We start from the raw sequence: 19,211 nt of genomic DNA on the forward strand, positions 1-19,211 counted from the left end.
ATTAGTTACTCTCTTACTCTTGTCTTATCGGTCTGATAAAAACTAGGTGCTTTTCTTTTTTTCTTTTTATTACCCATCCTGGTGACACTGTATTATAATGTTATATTTTGAAACTTTTTATGATTCTACAATTTCATTTTATAGTAATATTGCTAAGGTGGTTCATAGCTAATCTTAAAGAGTAATGTTGAACAGATTTAACTCTGCTGGGCCTCTGTTTGCCTCTCCAAGGGAATTCCATTAGTTTCCAAAGGACTGCCCAGGCCAAATGTCTACCTTGATTAGGAAAACACCTTGGCATATATATCTTGTCACATATCTATACTCAGGTTACTCAAATATCTAAATTGGTTCCAAGATACAGCAAAGATTAGAAATCAGATCAGGAGCTTAATTAGCCAGGTCATTGATAGCAACAAAATAAACCGACAGCAAACAAAGGAATAACCTATGTTTTATTTAAAGAAAAACTGTTAATTCAACATATATTTATTAAGTGCCAACTGTGTGTCAGACCTTGTTCTAGGCATTGGAGACAATAGAACAAAACAGACAAAAATACTGCCCTCGAGGTGTTTGTAATTAGATGGAGACAACTATAGCCCTTAATATGTTCCAGGCACACTTCAGAAAGCTTTTCATATATTTCTCATGTAATTTTATGAGATAGCTACTATTATTACCAATCTGAGAAACAGTTTAGATAACTTTTACTTATTACCAATCTGAGAGACTTTAGATAACTTTCCCAAGGTCACGTACATAGTGAATGGTGGAGCTGAGATTCTAATCTAGGCAGTCTGACTTGAGATGGATTTAAAGCATTGTAGATAAACTCCAGAGTGAAATAAAGTTGATAATTTTCAAGCTCTAATTAAATTCCTGATGATATTTATGTCAGAGAAAGAATTAATGCTGCTGCTCTAATAGAAAAAAGGGATAACATTAATATCATCTATTATAATAAAAGCCTAGGGAAGGCAAAAATAAACATGGTTTGCTAGTCAGGCTTCCAGAAATCTCTACCACTTAGAATAGAAGGCAAAAGGGACTTGTGAACCCCCTAAGGCATAATTTAAAAGCCTAAATTCTGAAGTGACTGTGGAAAAGGCTCTTAGGCCATTGCTCACAGTGTTTTCACTCCTAACTCATACAAAACTATAATGGGCTCAGTTATTTAAGTTCTCAGACTTCACAAGGTAAGGAGGAAAAATTTAAACAAGGAAAGACTTCCTGAGACAGAACAATGGAGAACAACAGTGGCAGTTGACAATATGTCACTAAGAAAAGAGTAAGAAAAACAAGTGTATTATTACATGGAACAGTAAGCATGGTCATAAACTATTAACCAAGTCTTCATTTATTGACATTTCAATTGCCAACCCCAAAATATCAGATTAGGCAGATACAATTTTAAAAAGCAAGAAAAGAATAATATATCCATATATTTAGGTATTAATCATGGGATGGGGGGAAAAGAGAGAGAGACTTTTGCTGGTGCTTCTAAAGTTTGCTATAAAATACTACTTTGCAAAGGACAAAAGTAGTCATATTTTGCTAAATACAATACTGGACCAAAGGTCAAATTAAAGAAATCAAAGCATACAAATCATACATACATTCATACTTAACACATTTAAGCATTATAATGATTATTTACATTGGACTCTACAAGTAGTTTCATAAAATTAAGAATATCATACCTTGATCGCTGAATTGGGTCACAACCCAGACAAGTGCAGTGTCATGAGTACCTCAGCCCTTGCCAAGTATCTGTTACCAACCTCCTAACTGGGATTTCTGCACTAGCCTCCAACTGACATGTGCATCTGAAAACGTTGGAATGAGGACTCTAATTCTAGGAGTTGAGGGGTGCCTCAACAAATTAAGGCCTGCCCTGGGAAACCTGAGAAATGTGTAGACTTTGTTTTATAAAGGGCTAAATATGTTTTCAGGAGGTGTTCTCCTTTCAAGTACAGATATATTAGCTATTATTTACTTTTAGGCTTACATCGATATTCCTTCCCCATGGATAATTAAATGAAAAAGAAAGAAAAAGAGAGGCAGAATCAGAGCATAATTTGTGAAAAATAAATATGCCAAAGCAGAGGGATTTGATTCCAAGTTTTATGTGTGGTTAGGAGCCAATATATTGGACTAAATTACAAAACAATAAAATTGTGGTTTGCACCGGAGAAAACGACAGTTTTAAACTATAGACCTTGTAGTAGGTTTCAGTACAGTATCAGGTTGACATACTGTAAATACTAACTGCTGTTTAAGAATGTTATTACAGATCTAATTCTAACACAAGTCAATTCAAGCCTAACTATTAAACTAGCTACATTTCTTATCTTGGGATTTCAGACATTCAGAGTACATTTAAATGTATTGTTGCCATATTCTAGGACAATGCTGCTATATGATAAGGGAGGTGTTTCTTTTTTGAGTAAGATAATACTGTAGTGTAACATATGTGAAGGAACTAAAAAGCTGCGCAAAATGGAATGTTGCTTAAGGAAAGATTAAAATTCAATAAACCTTTTTAATACTATTTTAATATGAAAGATAAAACCCTGACTGAATCACCTCTAAATTCAATTCCTCTCTACACATGAGAAACTGCATGCACAAAAAATGTCCTGCCAATATTTTATTTCACTAAGCTACTGAAAATATAACTTTCCTACTCTAGTTCTGATGTTTTCCATATAGATTTTGTTAAACCCATATTTCCCATTCTACATGATTAATATGAACTGATGAAATATCTTTGCAGAGGAAACAAATACCATTTGTTTGAAATGTCAAATTATTTTTTGTTTTTCTTCAAGTTTTTAATATTGGTATGTATTGAATTGCCTATTTAACTCTCCAGTGACTTAAGAATTAAATCCATATTACATATTCTTTGACTGTAGATCTGTATACATATAGTAATGCTTTTCTAAACCTGTATTCATATTTAACATTTTACTTAAACACACAAAACAATGTTTAGTATGCAAACCATTGCATATTCACTGAATTTTCAGGGTCCTTGAAATGTAGTATCATATTTTTGTATAGTCCATAGTGTCCTAAGTCTATATGGACATCACATCTGATTGCTTTTTGCTTATGGTTCCAAAATGAGAAAGACATAAACGTTACAATTTTTTCAGATTGAGCTAATTTTAAAGCTGAAAGACAAAATGTAATGAGGCAGGACTTTAGTTATTAAGTGTTCATGATCAAAACCAAGAGAATTAGAAAGATATGCTAAGAATAGAAGGAGTTTTGCTTCTTTTCCCCTATTTTGTTCCTCCCAGGCAATTGTCTTAGTGGATTCAATCCCAGGAAATTTATAAGAACCCATATTATACGGCTTGTTTTTCCAATAGCTTTGTTCATTTATTTCCTGTTGTGTCTTTTTCTCTCTTCACTTTGAAAATATATATTTTAATTTGCACTCAATACATGATAATCATTTTGAAGAAATTTCTTATCTACTGTTACCTGTTAAGTCAAACTATATGAAATTGCCAATATTTTACCATTTTAGAACTATAAACTCTTTTCAGTAAAACAAAGCAAACTGGCGTTGCCAGATGCTGCTAGAGGCAGAACACCACGTGACTGACTAAAAATTCTGCCTCTTGCTTGGCTGTGCACAGGGTTGCAGTGCCAAATCCAAGTGAAACTTAAAGAGTAGCTTCGTATAATTGTCACATCTATTTATGCCAAAAATTTTATACCTGGTTTCTTGATAATTTCCATTTTTGTCAAAACAGGGAAATAGGTACCATTAATAGAACAAAAGGACAAGGTTGCCATCAATAAATTTCTATTACACAATATGTCTATCAGAAATCAATACTGTTGACTTTACAGCACATTCACTGGATGGTATGTGATTGAAGGATGTAGTCAATAAAATGCTCAAGTAGTACAATATAGCAACTAAAGCAGAGTGACTAAAAGGAGCTGACAGAAAGAAATGCTGTTCAAAACATAAACTAAAAAAAAAATAAAAAATAAATAAACTAAAATGTATTACTAAACAATTGGGCAAATCTATTTTCTATAGCAACAGAACAGTAGCAAGTAAATCAAGAAGAATATGCTGTTATCAGAAAAAAAATGTCTCAGAACAGATGTTGCAGAAAATGAAAATTGAGGGAAAAGTCAAAATATTTGTGATGCTTTGGAAATAACCGCCACAACAGCAAACCAAAAGTACATGCTGCATCTGGACTTATAGTCAAAAGGTTGATGTTAATGCATTTCTGATACTCTGCCTGTCCATTATGATCCAGTCTACCTCTCACCTCTCTCCTTTTAGTCCCTGTAAGAATACATGAGACACCCTACTCCCACTATATGGACTACTACAAGGACTTTCTTAATTTTTTTTTTTTGCGGTACGCGGGCCTCTCACTGTTGTGGCCTCTCCCGTTGCGGAGCGCAGGCTCCGGACGCGCAGGCTCAGCAGCCATGGCTCACGGGTCCAGCCGCTCCGTGGCATGTGGGATCTTCCCGGACCGGAACACGAACTCGTGTCCCCTGCATCGGCAGGCAGACTCTCAACCACTGCGCCACTAGGGAAGCCCATGGACTTTCTTAATTTTTAAATTTAATTCGAAGCCACCATGAACCAATGTGGATCTTTTAAATTATGTCTAGTTGTGCCTCAAATGACTCTATGAATCTATATTAACAGTGACCACAGGGCTAATCTTAGCCACAATACAGGATGTTAAATCCTATGAGTAGTGTGGCTAAGGTCAGAGGACTCCTTGAAAACAAATATTTTAGCATGAAGTTTTAACAATAATACGTGCATTTCATCATATTAGAATGTCAAAGATAAAAGCAGATTATTTATGGCTCACCCCTCCCCCCAAAAAAAACTGTTTGCATTTTTCCTCTTCTTTAAACTAGAAAATGTATTCTATAAGCGTTCTTTGATGAGATAATAATCAATTCCTATTTTCCTAAAAATTATTTTAAATGTACTTTTACCTGGTACTAATTAGTATACTTGATTTCAAGAAAGGGTAAGAACATAAATTGTATCTATTTCTTCATTATGGAAGTAAGTATATTACAAAAAGGCTTTATAAAAATCTTGCAGACCTAATGTAAACATCTACTCATTACTAATGTACATACTAGTAATATGATCATTTACATTTAATGAGTACACAATATTTGATATTCACTTATTTCTCTAACCATTGAAATAAATTGGAATTTAACTGTGATTTAATATTTCTGCTGAAAAGTACAGAGTAGTATATTGTATCACTGATACTTTCAATAAATAAAAAAGGACAATCAAAGAGTTAAATGAGATTTTGGAAATCCTCATTAGTTTCTTCACAAAGGTAATTTTTTTTTTTAATCTAACAATCACAATACCATAAAACTAAGAGCCCAACATTTGCCAGGCAATTTAAATACAATCTCATTTAATCTTCACAGTATGTGTAATGTGGTAAGGTTCTGTGGGGAAATTTGTACTCTTAAATGTCTTACAGCTGGAGGCAGGACAGTGGCCAGTGATGCATCTTCTCTTGAATGAGATGAAAACCTCCCTGACAGTGACTTTTTGTAAAAGAAATATTGAGAGCCCAAGATGTGCAAAGATTTCTTCAAATGGGTGCATCAGGTCCAGAGGTTTTTGTTTGCTAAATCTTTTTCTTGAATAGATAGTAATGTAAGGCTTACGTATAAAAGGACAACAGCACAATGAGGTATTAATCTTGTCAAATTCTGCAAGCCTGAAACTTGCTTGCATGAATCCTGGGGCTCAAGAGTAGCTGTGTACATAGAGGCTGCATCTACTTCTTTGCAGCCATCTCATTTAATCTAAGTTTTTGTTGTTGTTAATGTTAACTTGGTAAATAAAAATGAAATCTGAGAGTAAATATTCTCTTTCTATCAATCGGTGGCCCACCTAGAGCCCATTATCAACATGAATTAGCAAAAAAAGCAGGTTCAAAGAGTTGAAGGACTTGGTCCCACCACTGGGGAGAATCAGGATTTACACCCTGGTTTTTCTTACAAATGCTTCTTTATGTAGAGCTGCTTAAGCCTGCACATGTACCAGCATTAACAACTGACATTAAGACTATTCTATATGAGGGTAGGCTGCATGGTGGATTAGATCATTAAGTGACCAATTATACTGGATTGCCTGAGATTATAGGATGTGAGACTTTCACTGAGTCCAGGACACACTGGGATGGTTGGGAACCCTAAAGACCATCCCTTGATATAATCTATTCTAGGAGTTTGGGTAAGTAAATTATGGGATTAGCTACATGCACTTATGGATATTATTGTATCTTCATCATGAGACCAGTAATGTATAAAATCAAATTTGTCAGTGAATGATCATAAAGATATTCTAAACCACAAGTTCTAAGCGCAAGCTCAAAAAAACATACAAGAAGTCTAAAATGCATTTCTAGTAACTGAATTGTCTATAATAATAGAATTCTCAGCAGTTTCACTAGAACAATAGAACCTTATCAAGTACTAAGCCAAGGTCTATAAATCTGCAATCAGAAGCAGTTTAAAATTAAAAATTAAGTGTTCTAAGGTGTATAAAAATTCTATTGCTTTATTTTAACATATTCTCACTCAACTCACTGAAAGGAATATCACATGATTTGAACTTCTTTATTCTTACGAATAACTTTTAAATTGTCTAATTATAATTATAGCCTAATAGTGTTTGAAGAATAACTACGTAAAGCTGGGAAAATCTGATCAATAAATTATTCTAGATGTTTGCTAAAACACAGACTATTTGACATGCTGCAAAGTATTTGGTTAAGTTGTGAGACAGCATTTCAATGATTTATACCCTTTTTAATAAATATGATAGCATTGCCTTTCATTTGTTTAACAGTTTTTTTTAATCTTCTTTGCTTAGCTATCTACTGTATCTGGGTTATGATGTCTTCTGGGCAGGTTAATAGTTTATGAGGGATATTTTATATAAGAGCTCATAGTCTAAGAATAAACTTGGATATAGTGAACCTGAAAAATTCATTGCTAGGACAATGAAATGCACAGGCCTAGAGAGATCCCAGAAACATGCATACTTCCTGTTACTATGGTAATAGAATTTTGAAAAATCTGGGCTAACTTGTTTCTCTGAAAATAGTATCAGGAAGACCAAAGCTGAAGCCCCATAATAACCATTGCTTCTGTCACCAGATTCACTGTGTATTCATCACCTATATTTCCACATTTATGAAACTACATTAGTGAGGATAGAGCATATATACGTTCAATTACTGTAGGAAATGACAGAGCACTCAGATGAAGAATCTATTACATATCAACAAAATTGCAAATTTCTTTAATTTTCCTTATGTACCCTTATTAATTTCACAGAATAATATTTTATATTTATGTAAACATTTCTGCCAATCATAGTTTAAACAGACATATGCCAGAATATGTATTCATTTCTATATATTTTTCTGGAAAATATTAATATTTAATTTTCTCACTGATGAAAATAATTAAAAAATGATGGAGAACTCATTTTAAGATTAGTCATCAATGGTTGAAGCTATACACCATATCCTAGCAAAAGTCTAAGGTTCTTGTCATCATTTCTCCATGATTACTGATGATACCAATTTTATTCTTTCTTTCCATTATCAAGGTTAACAACTCAATGATGACTACTATTTATTGTATTTGTTATGTGTTGGAATCTCTTTTAAAAGTTTTCCATTTAATAGCATTTACAGCTTATAAAACCAAATAATATGGATATCTGTGTTAAGCCTATTTTGGGGAGGGGAAAAGTTTAGAGAAGCTAAATTACATCTCCAATTTGAGAAAAACAAAATTTGAACCTTAGGTTTTTGAATGTCAAAATTCTTGCAAGCGAGTTATAGGAAACATCTCATTCTCTAATGATATGGCCTATCAACAATATTCTAATACTATTTTTTGTATTCTGTTGGTATCTGTAGTTATAAATACTATTGTTTAGAAAATCTGCATTATCTATGATAAAAAAAATCTACTAAGGCATTCATATTCCCAATATTTTAGTACATGAAAAGATAAAACATTTTTTCTGCTTCTTTTCCCTTTTCTTCCTCCTGTTTCTTCTGTTTCACATACTAACTTCTCCATCATAAAAAGGAAGATCAGAAAAAAACAATATGCAGACTCACTGACATATCATTTGTATCCATATTTTGATATTTGTCCAGTCTTTTAAAATTTTATTATGATACTATTACAAAAGTGATCTTTGTTCCTCACTAAAGTTTCATTTTACCTTCTTCCTTTACAATTTATTCCTTCCTCTTTCCCCAAAGCTAAGAATACAGGACCACACATACTCTCAGTAGAGTTCCCTCTTTAGGTTGAGATTCTACTGAAGAGTAGACTCTTTTCTTTAAATGGCTGATTCATTTTCTTCCTTTGATGTAACATATATTATGAACTTATATCTGAAATTTTAAAAGAAAAGGAATCCTAAATGCAGAGGCCATTTTCAGTCATTTTAAAGTGCTATGAACTGAATTGTGGCCCCCTCAAATTTGTATGTTGAAGCCCTAACCTTCAATGTGACTGTATTTGAAGACAGGGCCTTTAGGGCGGTTAAGTAAATTTAAGTGAGGTGATAAGGGTGGAACTTTAATCTGCTAGAGCTGGTGTCCTTGGTAGAGTCAGAAGAAACATCAGAGCTCATTACTCTCTCCCTCCAAGAACCACAGAGGAAAGGCCACAATCAGAAGGTGACAGCTACAGGCCAGGAAAGGGAGGCCTCACCAAAAATCAACCCTGACTGCACCTTAATCATGAACTTCTATCTTCCAGACTGTGAGAAAATACATTTCTGTTGTTTAAGCCACTCAGTCTGTGGTATTGTTATGGCAGCCAAGCAGACTAATACAGGAAGTCATTGTATTTACACTAAGTATCTCTCACAAACATAGTCTTTCGTTAAAGCTGTGATTCTTGGTGAAAAAATTACACCTAGAGTCTAATAAATGGTGCTACTGTTTGTCTAGATGCTGTGGAGCTTGCCTAAAGGAAAGAAGTTCAAATATCCACATGGCCAAGAAAGATGCGTGAAGTTAGTACTCAGGTATGATGACAGCAAAGTTTCTACTGCCGTTTCCATTTGCCCTTAAACTGGCTATCTATGACAATGGACATACTATTTTACAAGAGGAGGTGTTTATGTCCATACTATTCTTATTACAGACAATTATTTCTATGAAATTCCTATAACTGAAACATTATTTTATTTTTCATAACACATATAATTTAAATACCTCTAAACATAGAAGAGTACTACCATGAATAGATCACAGCATACAAAAAGTTTTATATTGAGTCTCACAGCAATTGCTGAACATTTACATTAACAACTTCCCTATAGGTTATATAAAATAATAAGAACAGATAATAGTTGTCTAACAAAGGGAACAGAGATGTTTCCTAACCTCTATCTTTTTCCGTGGTAAAATTTATTGAGACAGATTGGAGGGGAAAAAAGAGAGAAAGAAAGAAAGAAAGGAGAGCAGGAGGAAAAGAAGATGGAAGAGAGTATCAAGTATCAAAGTATCAAAATATGGAAGAGCAGGAGGAAAAGAAGTGTAGGTTTCTGTATTTCTATAGTCAGTAATACTTTTCAATGACTTGGTTCCTAGATGTAATGCACATTTATGGAAAACATCCTAACTGGATAATTTTATAAATGCTAAATTTCAGCAGACTGAATCAAAGGACCTATATAATTAAGTAAAATTAGCCCCACCTGCCCCATTTCTTTATCGAATTCATCATAACCTCTCAAGCAGGTACAAAGTTTGTATTTCATCCTAATGTAAATAACATAATTCTTATTTGCCTTTGAAATCATGAGTCATCAACATATAACTGCTTGAAATATATTAAAATAAATTAATTTTTAAAATCATAATTTGTAGGTGCCCTCATGTTAGAAATACATATAATCTGAGAAATTTCAAATAGTTTACAGTTACCATAATTATGATAATTTAAAATATACCTTTATTTTTAAATTTTCTAAATTTACAAATTTTAATAGGTTTATTTTAATAAACTATGAAAAACACAACTATATTAAGAATTTACCAATTAAGAGCTAATATTCATTTTCTTCCAAATGGGAGTAGAAAAACAATCAAAACAACTTTTAGACCCTGCTACAAAATTATGCCAATTGGTCAGGGGGTGTGCATGACAATAAATAAATAAAAATAATATTTTATGTTTTATAAAATTCTGTGAATTGTTCTTGATAAGGTCTAAGATCATTAGATTAGTATGATAAATAATGACATTTATGTAACAGAAGATTTTTCATAGCATGGCAAGTAACCAACAGGGGCCAACAAATGATTGGACACTCCATGACAGATATACAGTTATAAGCTCTACTATGATGTCAATTAAGAGTAAGAAAGTTAAGAAAACATATTATTGGTAAATCTATAGATGACACTGACTTTTAAAATGACACCTAGACATTTTTTTAAGCAGTTCTAGGAAATTGATTTTTATTAACAAAAATTCCTATTCACAAAATGTAATGGGTTCATGGAAAACATGACTGATAACAAAGACATTTGTTTTCCAAAGCAATTATTTACACTTGTTTAAACATGCATTGTATGTCTGCTTTAACCACTAAAGAAAAGAATGAATTAAAAAATCAAAATGGAGTAACTGTGGTTCAGGCATCCAGGATGGAGCCAGGTGGCCATTGTGGATGTGGTTTCAGACACATTCCTGCATCATTGGGAACTTGTATTTTATGAACTGTATCAGACTCAAGCACACAATCAATTGTTCTCAAAATGACATCTGCAAGCAGCAGTCAGCTGCAACCTTATGGTCTCAAGGTCTTCCCTTATAACTGTGCAACCATTTCAGACCCCAGCCAATATTTGCTTAACAAGCACCCTTACTTCTTGCCAGCTCCAATTCTAATTCTTGACAAACAACTTACGTAATTTTGCCTTTATAAGCATCCCCCATTTTGCAGCCTGGTGGAATACAATTCAGGTGCTTCCTGAATCTGTGTCTCCCGGGCTATAGTCCTCATTTTGGCTCAAATAAAACGCTTTTATAGTCCTATTATAGATTGTTTATGGATTATCTCCATGGACACACTGCAATGCCTTTACCCATCCCATAGGGCCTACTTCCATTTAATTTTTAATTTTTCTCTCTGAATCATGTGTATTCTAAAAATACATTAAAGAAACTAAGAAAAACAAAATCAGTTATAATAATTCACAAAATAGTTCATGCCAAGAAGAATAATGTAATCACACCAAGTTCTTATATTAATATGTGATTTTTATTTCTCAATATCCTATTTGTTCTTTTAAGTGAAATTAAATTATTAACTTTTATAAGTCTTAGGGCCAACAAGATTTTATAATTCTGTTTTTTCCTGCAACACAGTTTTCATCAAGTCCTTCTCATCTTTCTTGATAAAGTTTCTTTTTGTCTGCCACATTCTTCTTTTAATTTCCTCTAATGACTTTTATCCAGTGCTTAATAGAGGATTTCTCTAGTTTAAGGCAATTTAAATCTTAGCCAATAGCCCTATGCCTATCATTGCTGACCCATAATAGGAACACAATGAGTTTCTGATGAATAAATGCATGAATAAATGAATGAATAAATAAAAGAATGACCTTTCAAAATTTGAACAACTCAGTGGAACACATGTTGATGAATCAATGTATGAGCACACAAGTTTTCATCTTTGAAGAAAGTCCTAGGTTTAATCTTTCCACCAAATGATCTGGATGGGGTTGCTAACTACTAGCTCATTGTCAGAGGAATGAATAAAGTATGTTCTACATGCTTTATATACATCAACTCATTAATTCCTTCCTATAAGTTTATGAGTTTATGAGGAAACTGAAGCAAAAAAGAGTGAAGTGACTTGCTCAACAAGATCCAAGAGCTAATAAGTGACAGAACTGGGACCCAAACCAAGGAACACCAAAGCCCATACTTTTCAAGGTTTTTGTTAATGGGAAAAATACCTTTAAAACTCTATATTTTAATATAATGATTTAAGAGTAAAAATTCATATTAATTGCCAATGAAAATTTCTCAAAACCTGTTCAAATTCTAAGTTTTAATTGTTTCTTTATATACAACCTTACAAAAGATAGTTCATTCACATGCTCTCTTTGCTCTTTCATTTAGACATTTCTTCTTAATATGTGTGCAATTAATCTGGGGTCCATATTACTAAACACAGGCTAACATAAGTTGCAGTCTTGCTAATGTTTTGACATTTTCTACAAAAATACTTTGTAGAAAAGCACCTACCTGAAATTACCAATTAGCTTTCTTGACATGAAACAGAGTAAAAAAAAGGTTCTTTTACTCAGTTTTGGGATCACAAAACACTTTTAGCAATTTAGAGCACAAATTTTCATATGAAAAATCTAATACTTCTCAGCAATTTCTTTGAACAGAATATAGGCTGGCTTGTGACATTTATGAATACATTATTTAAGGAACTATAATTTTGCTTACTGTATAAACAAACATATTACATGGGAGCATATTGCAATTAAATTTTACACTGTCCACTTAAAAGTTTTTTAGATACTACAGAATTTTCTGGAAAGAAAACATGCCTTGTTCCTTACATATATTATAGAAATCATTTGGTGTATAAAAAAGTTAAAGAGACTTTTTAAACATTTGTTGTGGATAACACATAAAACATTCAGAGGTAGTTACGTACCTGTTTTATTGGAAAGTCTAAATGACACCATCTTATCAGGAATATTACACACATTCCTCACTGAAGCAATGCAGCTATAATTAGCATAGTCCTGAGGTCGAAGATTCTTTAGTTTTAATATCTTTGTTTCACCCTGAAAATGTAGAAAAAGTCATTAGAAAAAGTCAATGGTAACCAAAATTAATAAATGGATGAATCATGGCATTGTATGTAAAATTATATTATCAAAATATGGCAGATTGTCATTTTTTAAGGAAAATGCCCTAAACTAAAACAAAAAACAACAACAAAAAAAACTATTGCATTTAAAAATCAAACTGTAATGTGCTTGGAGATAAAAACTAACTGACTACAATGAAAATTCATAGTTTTTTTTTTTTTTGCAAACTAGCTTCCTAAGGGGGGAAATCTATTTCTGGTGGTAGTTATGCAAATTATTATGCAAAGATCAGAACAGTGTACTTAATAATGGAGTTTATTCAACAAACACTGTAACCTATGCAGACTTCAACATGAAATGTTATAAAAAAAAAGGATTCTGAAGAGTCAATAAATGAAACACTGTTGGTGAAACAAATTTAATGAGGTCAATCTAATGATAGATAATTAAATGTATATACATAAATATTTTGTGTATATGGAGCAATAACATGATAAATCTTAAACTGCATTTAAAAAGTATTCATGAGTGTTTCTATACTATTATTATTCGTGTTATTTTATGTTCAGGAATTCAAGGTTTAAGTCTCCTGGGTAAATCTGCAAAATTGCAGATAGACTCAAATCAGGCAAGTGGTCAAAAATGTCTTACACACTCTTGATGAGCCAAAAAAGACCATGCAAAAACACTGATGAGCCAAAAAAGACCATGCAAAAACACTGAAATTGTTCAAAAGATAAAAAGAACAAACAACAATAAGAAGAGGAAAAAACCTGCCCAATTCAAATAAGGTCTCCTGGGATTTCTTTACCATCTAAAGTTGTTAATGCATCTCTCAAAATAGTTCCTTTCACAAGTAACTTAATTATGGAGATGGTAAAAAGTCTCCCAATGACATCATATTTGGTAGAGCCATTTTTAAAATGTTAATTTTTTCCAGATAACATCTGTACAGAACCATGTGTTTCTTTTATTTTACTTAAGTAACATCATTCAAGTCCTAAAAATTGCAATACTTTGATATGCTATTCAGAAGAATCAGAATATTTAGTGATTTAATACATAAAGACATTGCCTGTTCAGTTGCAGAAAAAAAAGCTTGCCCACACATATGCAGGCACACAGAGTTTTCCAAATGTCAAATGAGTCTCTCCTTCAGTGTGCATGGGTATTTGGCCATAATTCCTTTCATTCATTGTCAAAATTCAGTCTTAAAACAGTCACACCTTTAGCATTTTCCTCAGTGGGATAAATAATAATCTTCTATCTTTCAATTTTTCTTTAGGAAAGACATTGCCTTTTTTATGTATAAACAGATGCAAATACACCCCACAGGAATATACACAGAGTCAGAGTGTATGGTTCTAGAATTTATATTGGGTTGGCCAAAAAGTTCGTTCGAGTTTTTCCATAACACCTTATGGAAAAATCTGAATGAACTTTTTGGCCAACCCAAAATTTTAAAACATGCTCTCAAAGTATTACAGAGTTCTCATTTATATTAACTATATACAATGCATATAAAAGTGTGCTTAGTTACAAAGCATAGTTGAAAGAATGTTATACTAGAACCTGTTGACTCAGATAATTTTTTGAATGAGATAATACATCTTACTCCTCCTACCTCTGTGACTGTTGTTGCTTAGATTTCTTCACTTTTCTTTCTCCTCTCAACATTTAATTCACTGTTGGTATTCTCTGGAATTCTATTTGTTCTACAGTTAATAACACTTTATAAAATTCCCTTAAATGATTTTATCCTTGCTGATGAATTTATATTACAAGCCTGATGAATTTATTCCTGGCCCCCCTCAAGACTTTATCCCTATTCCAAAATTCTCCCTCAAGTTTTAGATGTATATGCCAATTTTTTACCTCAGTATGTCCATTCTGATGTCTCATAGATACCTAAAACTCAACATATGCAAAAATGGACTTCAAGTCTATTCCTCTAAATCTATGCTTTCTTCTTTAGTAACAGGAATATTTGTTGGTTGACAGGATATACTTAAAATTGGTCTTCCCACTCATAATATTCTATAAGAAGTAATGTAGTTATAATATATAATCATAATGACTTTTAAAAATAAAAGGTACAAAAATATAAAATCTATAAAAATTAGACTTCATTTTTCCCACTATGCATTCTGTCCTTTGTGTATGATGCTATATTTCTTGTATCATTCTTATTACTTTGTAATTTCTCTGCCCTTTCTATAGTACTTGCCACATTAATAATCAATTGGAAACTGTCTGATGCTTTCTCTGTAATTTTTCTACAATTAAATATTTTTACTTGTACTACTAGAATACACCGTCAACTCTCTTGCTTCTCCCTATTCTTTGTAAAAAAATAAAAATTGTATCACAGAAAGTCAACCCTTTCAAATTCTTTCAAATGTTATGCCACACTTCCTGTCTATCAAATTTTACGAGATAGTCAGTTTCTTGACTTAAATTAACTACAACCATAGAGGAGGTGCTCGAAAGTTCTGTTTCTTGATCTTCATGCTACGAAGCGAAATCTGATCTCTGTGAAAAAACGCATCATGCTATACACTTATGTTTCAGGTACTTTTCTATATATGTGAATTTAAAAATGTTTAGACAAAATTAACTATAGCCTTACTCTAAGTACTTCCCAAATGCTGGGAACACAGTGAAAAATACATTGAACTTTACATATTTGAAACAATAAATATCTAAACAAAGACAGATAATGATTTTTACAAGTATTAAATGCTGTCAAGTAAATCAAACAAGGTATGTGATAGAAACATGGAGATGTGGTGAGCTATTCTGGATAGGACATCCTGAGAGGTATCTCTAAGGCTTTTGAACTGAAACTTGAATGACTAGAAGGATGTTTGAAACATGAGTTATCACAAATAGTACAATAAAGATAGTAGGAACCAAAACTGAGGAGACCTAACACAGTAGTAAGGTTGCCCTGTTGGAGGGTTAGATAGAAAATCAGTGTGGCTGGAATGTAGAGAAATGAAGACGATTGACATTAAATTTCAGAGCCTGGAAGAGGGCAGACTAGATGGGCTGTGAGAGTAGGTTTTAATTTATTCTAATACTACTTATTTTGTGTTGAATGTCACTTGTCTACCTGATTATTTTTTTTCAAAACTTGCCCTCTCTTGTTGGAAAATATTTTAAACATGATTTCCACCCACCATAGCTGTCTACCCATTAAACAACAAATGCCCCTACAGTTATTTTGAATATTTTCATACAGCCATTATTTCAAGGAAGAGTTTTCAAACTAAAAGCTCTTACCCTTGAGACAGTCTCTAAAAGTATTTTTCCTACATTCTTTCTATTTTCTGAGTTAATATGTTTTGTCTATACCAGTTGTATTTGTTTATATGTTTATATATGTTTTTTGTCATTTACATTATATATTTATATTAATACTGCCTTTTCTATTATATAAGATAAGGCCACTTTAAATTCCATTCCTGCCATTTGTGCTGTGCTTTGCATGCTATCAAATCAGTCAAGATTGCTGACAAGAAAAGAATAGAGCCAACTCACTGTTCTGCACATAATGTTTTCAGTAAACCTTTTTGAGCCACATTGACTCTAATAGCAGTAATAACAATTAAAAAAATCTTTATATTAGGGTAAGCTGAAAGACAGATTTAAGAAGCTGAGCTAGGGCCACCCACAGAAGAACTGAACAGTCAATTATTAGCAAGAGCATGTAAATGGAAAGTAAGCCCCAAGGGACTGATAAAACAATCAAGTACATTTGAACCAACAGCAATGAAGCTATGACCATTAAAATACAGAGGTCATTTTTGTAGTAGATGCATTCTGGAAATATTTTATATACCTAAGTTCTTATGATTAGGAATGCTGCTAGTGTTTATGTTATCCAAAGGTAAAGACTACAAATGGGGTAGTAATTGAGATTTTAAGGCTTAAACAGCCTTTTTTTTTTTTTTTTACATCTTTATTGGAGTATAATTGCTTTACAATGGTGTGTTAGTTTCTGCTTTATAACAAAGTGAATCAGTTATGCATATACATATGTTCCCATATCTCTTCCCTCTTGCGTCTCCCTCCCTCCCACCCCTCCAGGCGGTCACAAAGCACCGAGCTGATCTCCCTGTGCTGTGTGGCTGCTTCCCACTAGCTATCTACCTTACGTTTGGTAGTGTATATATGTCCATGCCTCTCTCTCGCTTTGTCACAGCTTACCCTTCCCCCTCCCCATATCCTCAAGTCCATTCTCTAGTAGGTCTGTGCCTTTATTCCTGTCTTATCCCTAGGTTCTTCATGACATATTTTTTTTTCTTAAATTCCATAAATATGTGTTAGCATACGGTATTTGTCTTTCTCTTTCTGACTTACTTCACTCTGTATGACAGACTCTAGGTCCATCCACCTCATTACAAATAGCTCAATTTCGTTTCTTTTTATGGCTGAGTAATATGCCATTGTATATATGTGCCACATCTTCTTTATCCATTCATCTAATGATGGACACTTAGGTTGTTTCCATCTCCGGGCTATTGTAAATAGAGCTGCAATGAACATTTTGGTACATGACTGTTTTTGAATTATGGTTTTCTCAGGGTATATGCCCAGTAGTGGGATTGCTGGGTCATATGGTAGTTCTATTTGTAGTTTTTTAAGAAACCTCCATACTGTTCTCCATAGTGGCTTAAACAGCCTTACTTTTTTTTTTTTTATTAAACATCTTTATTGGGGTATAATTGCTTTACAATGGTGTGTTATATAATTGCTTTACAATGGTGTGATTCACTCTGCTTTATAACAAAGTGAATCAGCTATACATATACATATGTTACCATATGTCTTCCCTCTTGCGTCTCCCTCCCTCCCACTCTCCCCATCCCACCCTTCCAGGCTGTCACAAAGCACGGAGCTAATATCCCTGTGCCTTGCGGCTGCTTCCCCCCAGCTATCTACCTTACTACGTTTGTTAGTGTGTATATGTCCATGACTCTCTCTCGCCCTGTCAAAACTCACCCCTCCCCCTCCCCATACCCTCAAGTCCGTTAACAGCCTTACTTTTGAGATGATTCCCACTCTTTAAAAGACCAAAAAATATAGTCCAATAAATATAACGGTTTGTGCACAGCATATCCTAGTTAACTCTTATGCAGATCAGAGCAACAAAGTAGACACATGAGAAGGACAGACAAAATGGAGGAATAACTTTTACTGTGAATTCTAGGTCCACAATTGCCCAAAGTTCAGCTCTCATTTGACTGGAGAATCGTTTTGGGTGAACTAAAATGATTTACATCTTGCAGTCAGGAAACAAGTTACCAAGGTGTCTGAACTTAGGAGACAGTCATCTAGGTTAATATGTAAGATTACTACTCTATGTAGTATGTCAAAGAGGGAGAGGGGCTAATACAGACAAAAACTGTAAAAGGAAGGTAGAAAATAACAGGCAGAGTTAAGGAAGAATTTGAACCCCACTCAATTAATTCACCACATTCAGGAAATGAGGAAAGCATTCAGGCTGACTCACTTCCTCTCAATAAACAACTCCCAAAGCTCAGAATATTTTTAAAAAATATATCATAATGTATATATAACAAAATAGAGAATATATAATACATGTATGTGCATATATATATATGCTATCAAATGGCATGTACATGTACATATGAGTATATTTATAATGATTTAGACTTTACTACTTATAACTGTTTTATTGCATAGTATTAATTTATTTTGTTGAACATATAAATTTAATATTCTGTGATATTGGAAGTCTTTTTTCATGTGAATGTCCATGATTTGTAAAAAGGAATTTTCAGTTGATTATTGTCTAATTGTATAATTAGTCTAATTAGCCTAATTATAACTAAGTACATAATTGATGTAAATATGTTCAGTCTTGTAATTAGATGGTGTAATTACAATATACAAGATGATGTCATGAACATCTTTATAAAAGTTCTTGAGAAATAGCAAGAGTACATATAGTTTGTAAAATTTAAGTACACATTTCTTTAACATTCACAAAATTATCTGAAAATCCTGTATTTAAATTTTTAAAACTACTTTTTAAATAAAATCAATAAAGGGAAGGCATTCTATTCATTAGTCATTGGCCCTTACCAATGGTGACATTGTCTAGTGAAATAATGCCCATAGCCTGAAGCAGTATTTCTATTTTACTTAGAAAAGGAATTGAAACTTTCTTTTAATGTTTACTTTCAGATATCGGTAAAAAGAAAAAAAAAAAACAAACATTCCAATTTACACCCATTTTTTGTA

At 32.9% G+C, this 19,211-nt stretch overlaps 1 protein-coding gene across 1 annotated transcript in view; it reads right to left on the minus strand.

Annotated features, from left to right (window-relative positions):
• Window positions 1–19,211, minus strand: part of MDGA2 (MAM domain containing glycosylphosphatidylinositol anchor 2) — an 851,876-nt gene that overhangs the window by 286,796 nt on the left and 545,869 nt on the right. Inside the window, exon 5 of the mRNA XM_032624718.1 lies at window positions 12,779–12,911. Coding sequence (XP_032480609.1) covers window positions 12,779–12,911 — 133 coding nt within the window. The remainder of the gene's footprint in view (window positions 1–12,778; window positions 12,912–19,211) is intronic.

This window comes from Phocoena sinus, chromosome 2 (genome assembly GCF_008692025.1).
Source record: "Phocoena sinus isolate mPhoSin1 chromosome 2, mPhoSin1.pri, whole genome shotgun sequence".
Taxonomy (NCBI): Eukaryota; Metazoa; Chordata; class Mammalia; order Artiodactyla; family Phocoenidae; genus Phocoena; species Phocoena sinus.